This window comes from Apis cerana, linkage group LG3, assembly GCF_029169275.1.
Source record: "Apis cerana isolate GH-2021 linkage group LG3, AcerK_1.0, whole genome shotgun sequence".
Lineage (NCBI taxonomy): Eukaryota > Metazoa > Arthropoda > Insecta > Hymenoptera > Apidae > Apis > Apis cerana.
This window is the reverse complement of record NC_083854.1, coordinates 1,264,336-1,274,616: the sequence shown is the minus strand read 5'-3', so window position 1 is coordinate 1,274,616 and position 10,281 is coordinate 1,264,336. Positions and strand designations below refer to the sequence as shown.

Here is a 10,281-nt window from a genome sequence, read left to right as displayed (position 1 = left end):
TTTCTTGTCTTTTTTTACTTCTTTTCAAACTTTTTCTTAATCCTTTTTTAATCCTCTTCTAGCTTTCTTTTTCTTCTTCCTTAATCGAGCATTTAAGAAGAACGATTTCTTAATTATTGTGTTACAACCGAATTGTATTAAATAATGGCCTCGAAATGGAAAGTTTTAGGTAAGCTATCTTTGCATTTATATATTTATATATTACGAAAATAGATTTTGCTCGACGTTAAATTAATTTTCTTCGCGTTCAAGATATATTTAAAAATATAAATTATTATAATTTACATTATCACAATAATTTGTTTAACGATTCGTCGAATGATCGAGATATATATACATTCAAATTGAATTTTTGAACTGAAGCATGGAAACATTCTGCGCAATGTAGCACGCTTACCTCAGAGAGGATCGTGATGCTATGCCAACCAACACGAATATAAATAGCAAGCGAATACAAGTCAAGTTCTGGGTGAAGGTTGTTGCCAATTTTCAAATGTTACATTAAATAACTCGAAAAAAACTTGTATTGCAATTTTTTAATTTGTAAACTAGCACAATAGTATTGATCGATCTTTTGAAAGTCGCACAACTATTCCTTTTATTCGATTGGTTAATTGTTTGTGATAAACCAATAGGATCAATTGAATCTACGGATATTATGCAACTTCCGTTAATTTTAATTTATCGAATAGCGGTGTTGTTCAATAATGCAACAAGTCGGAAATGATCTACTTGAAATGAATCATGAATTTTTTAAATTTGAATTTGAAGATACAACATGGCGATTAGATTTTCAATAATTTCCTTAATTTCCTTTTCATGTTTTCAGATATATTGACGTGCAAACAAGTGTTAAACATCATGGTGATTTTTGGTTTCATGTTAAATTATATGTTACGTGTAAATATGACGATTGCCATAGTATCAATGGTGATTCCAAGCAAGGACACTTCACACTTGAGCGGTTATAATAGAACAAACGAGTGCTCCGATCACGAAATCAAAATAAACGTTTCTCTGCACAATAACGAATCAACGATGATCGCTTCTAATTCTACTATATCTTCATTCCCCTATCCACCTAGGCACGTACGTTACAGTTTATCCTTTAAAAATTTATTTTAAAAAGTTTTTAAAAAGATCAATAATATAAATATTTTGGAAGAAAATTATTCAATAAAAGTTAATATAAATGGAAAGCAATCATAATTAAATTTTAAAGAAATTTTTTAAAAAATAATACAAGGAAATTAACTATTATTAATAATATAATAATTATAAAATTTAATAAAAATAAAATTGTAAAATTTTATTATTAATTTTATTAATTATTGTGTTAATTAAGAATAATCATCATAAATGATTTCGATTACTGATAATTAATATCAATGACAAAAATATTTCTTTGTTATATTCTATTGTCGTTATTACCATTACTAAAAATAGTAAAAAATTAATTATAACTAAAAGAATGTATATATATAATAATTAAAATAAAATTTCATTATCGAATGGTGCAACTAAAATAATTTCTAGCATTTATAATTTATAAATCAATTTATTATTAAAAATCAAATTTATTCAAAAATATCCAAAAATATTAATTTGTATACCATAATCTTTAAAATTTCGATTATGATCTTTGTTTTCTTTTTTCATTCCTTCAAAATGATCTCGTTTTTGCTTTATTTCTTAGGAAGAAATTAATCAAACGAGATATCCGTGGAATGAATACGAAGTTAATATCATATTGGGCAGTTTTTTCTGGGGTTACATATGTACCGAATTACCGGGTGGACGATTAGCTGAAATAATAGGACCCAAAAGAGTTTTTGGACACAGTATGTTAGTATCCAGCGCTGTTACATTTTTAACACCCTGGTTGGCAACTTATGGTTATATCGCAGTTGCCATGTTAAGAACAGTAATTGGATTTATGTTGGTGGGTTTTCCTTGCAATAATTGAGGAGTTCATAACAAAAGCGACCTTTGTCTAATTTCGATCAGACTTCATCATAATTCATAATTTAATTAAATATATTATTTTTATAAAATAATAATAAATAATATTTACAGAATTTGAGTAGATTTTTAGAAAATTTTTAAGGGATTCAAATCCAATGATTTTGATATATATTGTCAAAATTATAACATTGAATAATGAATATCCAAAAAGTTTTAGTTAGCAATTGTTATAAAAAAGTTATTAACAAAAAATTTAATGAATAGAATATAATTTAATAATATCATGTGTTAGAAAATATTTAAAAAAATATATTTTAATTTTTGAAATTTTTTAGTTTTAAATAAAAAAAAAAGTATTGGATTATAATATTCGAAAATAGAATTTCTTTATAGCGAAATCCATTATGTTTATGTATAATACTTTTATAAGATGTTATAATTCTACTTATTTAATATTGCTAAGAATTTTTTACTTTTGATTTTTTTTTATAATTATTTTTTTAAGAATTATCTAATTTAATTTTAATTTTAATTAAAAAAAAATGAATTTCATTTCTTTTTTTTTTTTTTTTGCAAAATGCGTGGACAAAATAAATTCTATCCTCTATTTATGAGCATTTTCAAAAAAAATCTAATTCAAATTTGCATGATATATTATTTTATGGAGAGAAAAATCAAAATTATTAATTATTGTATATTTCAGTATGAAAAAATACTATTCATTCTTTTTTTGATAACAACTTTTTTATAAACAATGATTATTGGCTAGAATTCTTTGGATGTTATTCAAGATCTTGATAACATATATCTAACTTTTTTAAAAAAGTTTTATGATTGGGAAATATTGTATAAATATTTTATTAAATAAAATTTTAACAAAATTTTTTTATAAAAAAGTAAAAATTTTGGAATATTTTTCATTTTTCTGGAAAAAATGAAAATTGACAAGGATTGTTTTTGATATAAATTTAATTCTTAGCAATTTTAATTGATTCGAATTAGCAAAATGGTCTTTATTATCAATCTATCTTGATACATAGGGAGCTACTTGGCCTGCCATCCAACCAATGACCGCCCGATGGATACCACCAACGGAACGCAGCAAATTTGTCTCGAATATGATGGGTAAATAACGTATGGATTATAAAATAAAATGGAAGGAAACATTCAGATAAATTTTTTTTTAATATTTAATAATAAAAAAAAAATTGGTTTTTGTAATATTTAAATTGAAATTTTAATCTGATCAAGAAACTTTTTTGAGATACTAGAAAAAATTAGAGATATAGAATTGAGATATAGAAAAAAAATTAAATATAATTTTTATAAATTTAATAAATTTTTTTAGAATAATTTAACTATTGTTTTCAGGAAATAATGTTTCTTTCTATGTAGAAATAATTTTAGATGAAAAATTTGGAATAAATTAAAGAAAACTATTATTTCACAATAATTCTTAATTTATTCATTTATGTTATAAACATCATTTCATATATCCATTATGAAAATCAACAAATTTTTAAAAATTTGTTAAAAGATTAAAAATATACTATAATTAATAATCATATAATGTAATAATAAAAGAATTAAAAGATTAAAAAATGTATTTAAAGAAAAGCTTTAAAAAAACATAAAATTAAAACTTCAAACTCTTACAGTATTTCAAAAATTAATTTTATAGAAATATCTATATTACATATCTATATTACAAAATCTGAAATATTAAACATAAATTTTTTTTATAATTAGAAAATAATCATATGATTTTATTTTATTATTTTTTTTTGTTTTGTTTGTTTGTCTCATTAAACAGATGTAATATAGGATCCATTTAAAAAATTTATTATAGAAAAAAATGAAAAAATTCATGCAAACATATGTTTTGAATATTAAAAATTTGACGAATTGAAATTTTCTAAATAATAAAAGAATATTGAAAAATTAAATTCATTAATAACAATATAATGGAAATATTGAAATGCAAATATTTTTAGTTTTTTTTAATTAATTATAAAATAATAAAACATAAAATTATTCATATTTCATAAATAAGAATAAATAAAAGATATATTAATATATTCATTCTAATATTATTAACATTTTTAAAAAAGTTTGAATTTTCAATATTTCTATATTTTTTTATCTAATTAATTCAATTTTAATACAAAAAATAAAAAAAATTATTTTTATATTTAATTTATAATTAACTCAGATATAAGTATTTATATTTTTCTAATATAAAAAGATTAAAATAACATAGAGAAAGTAATTCATTCAAATAATTTTTTAAAGAAAAAAAATATAAAATGAGATATTAAAGATATTTTTTCTGTTAACAAAAAGAAAAAAGCTAAAGTTTTAACTAAATTTTGAAACTTGAAATCAAAAAATTAAATATTAATTAATATATTCAATGTAAGTTATTTTAAATATTAAATATAAAATATAAAAATTAAATATACAAAAAGATATATATTATTCTCCCCTTCTTTAAACTCGTCCAAATGAAAACTTATGTGTGTAATAGTAGTCATGGATCTATGATTGATCACGAACATGGAGTCGACCTGAATTTAATATACGTATATACAAAACATGAATTCGATAACTTACAGAATGTATTTTAAACATAAAATATAAGATAATTTTTCAAATCAATATATTAATATTTATTTTATATTCTCAATTCAATTATAAAATATTATTAAATATAAAATCAAAGATAAAAATACAATATTAATTCTATATCCATGCTCAAGACAAAAATCTGCACATAATGTTTCTATTTTTGGTATTGTTTTTTATAAAAATATTTTTACTTCAAATTTGACTATATTTTCTATAATCAATTCCTAATGTGAAAATGTCAATTCCTAAAATCTTATGTGTATATTACAACTTTGTATAAATATTGAATTACATTTTCATACATACAAATGAAAATTAGCATTTATTTTACAAAAAAAAACATATTTCTTTTCGATGTAAGATGTAATTCAAAATATTACATTTCATTTATTATAAAAAAAGAGCATATATGATGAAATGAAACATATTATTACTTTTTATTAAAATTAATTATTAATAATTAATATATTGTAATGATTTCCAATAAAAAATATCATTTATAGTAATAATTATTTATTTTATTATTATAGTAATATATTATAATTATAGTAGTAATTATTTATTTTATTATTAATTTGAAAAATAATGGAAGACAGTATATAAAAGCATATTTCTTTTTTGTTAAAACTTAATGAAAATTTATATAAATTTATATAAATGTATAAATTGAAAATGAAATTCTATTATATAAAACATATTTTGTTTATAACGATGAAAAGATTACATTTAAATAATTAATGATAAATATGATGTAAGAATTTTTTTGATTTGGTAATTAAAATATATAAAAGAATGTAACTGAAATCGAATTCCAATTGACTTTTCTTATATAAATTTATTTTATTAATTATTAATTAATTATTTTTTTAACAATAAATATTCTTTAGTCAATTATTTAAAAGGATTCTAATATGATAAGATAGTGAAATAAATTATTTTTCGCAACAAAATCAAAATATGCTACTATTTTATAATGAAAAATAAATATATATTCTCTTTTTATTGAATATAAAAAAATATTCTATTTTTCATAAAACGAATAAAATATATATTACTTTTTATATAATATTGAGATATAAATAATAAAAATGAAAAAAAAATTTCTTTATATATGTATTTAGCTTCATCGCTCGGAGCAGCGTTAACAATGCCAATTTGCGGATTTTTAATTGCTTACTTTGGATGGGAATCTGTATTCTACGTAACAGGAACAATAGGTCTCATGTGGAGTATAGCTTGGTTTCTCTTAATATTTGACTCTCCTGCCCAACATCCGAGAATTTCGATCGAAGAACGTCGATACATCGAAGAATCGATCGGTACTACCACTACAACAAAGGTATAATAAAGAATTGAAAAATGTAATTTATTATTCAATATGGAAAGTTCAAGGAATATTTTTTTTTTTTTTTTTTTTGCTAGAAATAGAATCTTTCGTATTTATATTAATAGAAAGATAAAAATGGATAAAATAATTTTCGAATGGTAAAATCATTCTTTTTCAATGTTAAATTTTATTTATTTATTCAAATGAAAATCAAGAAATTTAACATTTCATATAATATTTAATCTATATATTTTTATCATAAATTATAATCAATTTTATCATAAGTTTTTTAATATAAATAACTATACAGAACTTCTTTTAATATTAACGATCAAATTTTTCTAATCTTTATGATTGTAAATATATCAATTATATATTTTTGCTAATTTTATTTTTACAATTTTTTGAACTTTTTAAATATTTTGTATTTTATTTCAATAGATTAAAAAAAACATTTTTGTTTGATTATATGTAATAATTGAATTGCGGATATTTGTGCATTTATGCAAAATTTAAATATAATAAATAATGTAATAAAATGATCTACTAGAGAATATTATATACAAAGATGTATAAAAAATTCAAAGTGTAGTATACATTATTAATGATAAAAGACAAGTTTTCATTTCTTTAATCATCTTTTAATCATGAAAATTTAATTTTGCATAAAAATCCAGAGTTTAATAATGATTATATTATAATGATTATGATTAGAATTTGTTATTATATATATAAAATATAGATATAAATATCAAAGCAATTACGAAACAGTTATTCAAAATAATTGAATACTCAGTAATAATATGAGAGTATTCAAATAATAGGAATGCAAATATAGAAGATTCTATTCTATTATATCCAAAATGTTTTTTATTGAGTTATTATAATGTTGTTATTATGATGTTTTCTATTAGTAAATTTTTAACAATATTATAATACTTCAATCTTTTGAAAAAAAAACATTTTTTACAAATTATAAGATTTATAAAAAATATGATATGATATGATGATAAATATTATATCAAATTGAAAGAGTTTCGAAAATTGAGTCATATTAAATTTTAAATATTACCGTATCAATAATCAATAAATTCATTTCAATAATCTTCGAAATATTTTTTAAATTTGATTTCAAAAAACTTCTTGTGATAATACCTGGAAACGAATTGTAAAATTTGAATTAATTGAAGAGAATACTATCAGATTACAGAAATAATTGTTGCTAATTTTTTTGATATAAAAAAATAAACATTTTACAAACTTTTTATCCATATTAATAATTCAATGCAAATTGTACTATATAAATATAATTATAGTACATATAAATTATACTATTTTTATTCTTTTACAGAGATTATCTGTTCCGTGGAAATGCATTTTTCTTTCGATTCCTGTTTGGTCTATCGTGCTGACTCACAGCTGCAATGTGTTCGGTTATTTTACCGTTGTCAACCAATTACCAACATACATGAAATATATTTTAAACTTTAATATCAAAGAGGTTTGTATTAACATTATAAAATGATTACTCTCTTTTATATTATTTTATCAATTGTTTTTTTTTTTCTCCTCTGTAGAATGGAATATTATCTTCTTTACCATATCTCGGAAAATATATCTTTGCCGTGACAACATCAACTGTGGCCGATTATTTATTTAAAAATAAGAAACTGTCGGTAACATCTATTAGAAAGATATTTACTTCTTTTGGTAAGTACAGAAATTATTCGATATTATCTAAATTCAAAATTACGAAATTTAGATAATACTATATTATGAATAATATTATGCTTAATATTACATGTAAGATATTTTTACGCTATATTATTTATAACAATATATAATATTTTCTCTATCGATTTATTTCTTTATAAGATATGTATTTTTTATTTTTTTTAATATAATTGGAATTAATTTTTATCATGACACTTACCGATAATTAAAATAAAAATGACTCACTCGAAAAAATTATTGAAATATATTATTCAGATTGTACAACAAAAAAAGAAAAAACATTTACACAATATCTTTTAATTTTTAATTTATAATTTATAATCTATTTATAATTTTTGATAATAATCACAATAATCATTAAAAGATAATTAATCACTTGTATAAAAAAAACGTGTCGAAAGAGCATTGTATTTCTAAAATACAATTCTCGTATAAAAGTCAATTAATATTCTTTACAAAAATTATATTTTATACTAACATTAACCCGAATTCCTGTAAAAAGCTCTTGAATTCCAGATAAGAAGTTCTTGCTCTATATCAATCATTTTATTTCATTTTCTTTTCTTTTCTTTTTTTTTTTTTTTTTCTTCTTTTTTAGCCGTATTAACTCCAGGATTATTAATGATCATACAAGCAAATTACGGATGCGATCGTGTTACATCTGTATCAATCTTTACGATTGCTCTGACGATTAACGGTGCAGTAACAGCAGGTTATCTGGGAAACGGCTTAGACATTGCACCCAACTTCGCAGGAACTATCTTTGGTATGATGAATACACTTGGTTCTCTAGGCGGATTGCTAAGTAGTTACATGGTTGGTACAATAACCTATAAAAATCAAACTTACGCTCGATGGAGTATTATTTTTTGGATATTGGCATCGATTTATTGCTTTGGTGCTTTGACATTTCTCATTTTTGGTAGTGGTCAATTACAGACATGGAACAATCCTGAACAAAACCGAAAAAAAGCGAATACGGATAATAATTTCGATGCGATAGAATTCACATCGTTAAAGGAAAATACTGTTTCTTAACGAAACTATCTAGAGATTTTGTTCAATTGATTATTTATTTTTAAACGTCAGATAGACAACTATAAATTATAACTGTCAATAATAATTATATTATATTTATAATAATAATTATATTTGACAATTATCTATTTGTTGTAATTTTTCATTGTTATCGTTATATAGTTCATTGTTAAACAATTATAAATTTCAAAGTTTAAAACAAATAGACAAATAATTTAATCATTAGGGAAATGTTTATCCCTAATAAAGAAAGTAAAAAGAAAAATATAAAAGAAATTAAGTTAAATTATATTATATCATATAGAGATAGATTAAAAACTGAAATTAAAAGTAACTATGAATAAAAAAACTGTGACATATACAATAAGATTAAAATAAAAAATAAAGAGAAAAGCATTAAAGAAAATATAAAATAATGTTAAGAAAGAAATATAATAAAATTAAAGACAAAATATAAAAGCGCTGTTTGTTACTGTTAAGAATTTGTAACATTTGTAAAACAATATAAATTAAAAGAGTCGAAAGATATGAAGTGAAAATAAATAAAGTATTCTTATTTTTGTTAAATTATTAATTCAAAGTATATTCAAAAAATATTTAGATAAATCGAAAACAAAGAAATGGACGAAATCATAGACAAAATGTAAAATACATATAGTTTTCATTTTATGAAATTTTGTATTACATAAATAAAATATTGATATCGTGAAAAATTATTTTATTCATAGTAGATATAATCAGTTGTAGTAGTTAATAAATTTTTATTAAAGTTTTAAAACAATTGCATTGTAGCAACTGACAACTATTGATAATGTCATATCATAATAAGATTTTTAATATACAATAATTTGTCTAATCTGATTAAAATATTATTACTTTTTTTAATTATTATAAAAAAAATTTCTTAAAAAAATTATTTAATTCAATAAAACATTTTTTTATTATTTTTACTATAATTTTATTATTTTATATTATTATTTTTAATATACTAATTAGAGAGTTCCCTTATATACTCTATTACCAAAGACTTACTACTAGCAATAATGAATTAACTACTAGCAATAAATATTATTTCAATTTTATCTTATATGATTATTAAATAATAGCAAATATAAAAATAAATATTTGTAAATAGATTAAATAAAAATTGATTTTATTGCACAGTATGATATAATTTGAAATACATATAATACATAAAGATAAATAATTTATAATTGAATACCAATATTTTGACTTCTTGTGAATCTTTTTATCTAGTTTGAAGCTACAAGTTATATTTAATGTTACATTTTTAATGTTGAATAAACGATTCCAAAAATGTGAGAACATTGGTTCATTAAAGATTTCTAAAATATTTTCGAACAATATTTTCCTTTGTAATAAATTTCCTATGTTAATGAGTTATTATAAGTAATGTTGAATATACATCAACATCTGAGCATGAATAAACAAGTAACATGTGTTACTACGAAGAAAAGGTATTGAATATAATATAATAAATATTCAACATACTTTTTATCGAAAAAAAATTATATTTTAATCAAATTATCTTATATTCACAAAATTATTTATTTCTTTTTGTGTAAGAT

At 20.4% G+C, this 10,281-nt stretch overlaps 1 protein-coding gene across 4 annotated transcripts; it reads left to right on the top strand.

Annotated features, from left to right (window-relative positions):
* Nucleotides 1-28: 28 nt before the first annotated feature.
* LOC108001744 (putative inorganic phosphate cotransporter) lies at nucleotides 29-9,248 on the top strand. Of its 4 annotated transcripts, none has more exons than XM_062073323.1 (9): nucleotides 29-169; nucleotides 830-1,089; nucleotides 1,697-1,942; nucleotides 3,006-3,090; nucleotides 5,715-5,932; nucleotides 7,272-7,421; nucleotides 7,498-7,630; nucleotides 8,253-8,470; nucleotides 8,581-9,248. In XM_062073323.1, exons 1-9 carry the CDS (start codon nucleotides 145-147, stop codon nucleotides 8,608-8,610), a joined length of 1,365 nt encoding a protein of 454 aa, XP_061929307.1. In that variant the 5' UTR covers nucleotides 29-144; the 3' UTR covers nucleotides 8,611-9,248. The 4 variants fall into 4 exon arrangements, with proteins under 4 accessions (XP_061929307.1, XP_061929305.1, XP_061929306.1 ...); XM_062073322.1 differs by lacking the exon at nucleotides 29-169 and adding an exon at nucleotides 464-716; XM_062073321.1 differs by having other exon boundaries at nucleotides 63-169; nucleotides 8,253-9,248.
* The last annotated feature ends 1,033 nt before the right edge of the window (nucleotides 9,249-10,281 follow it).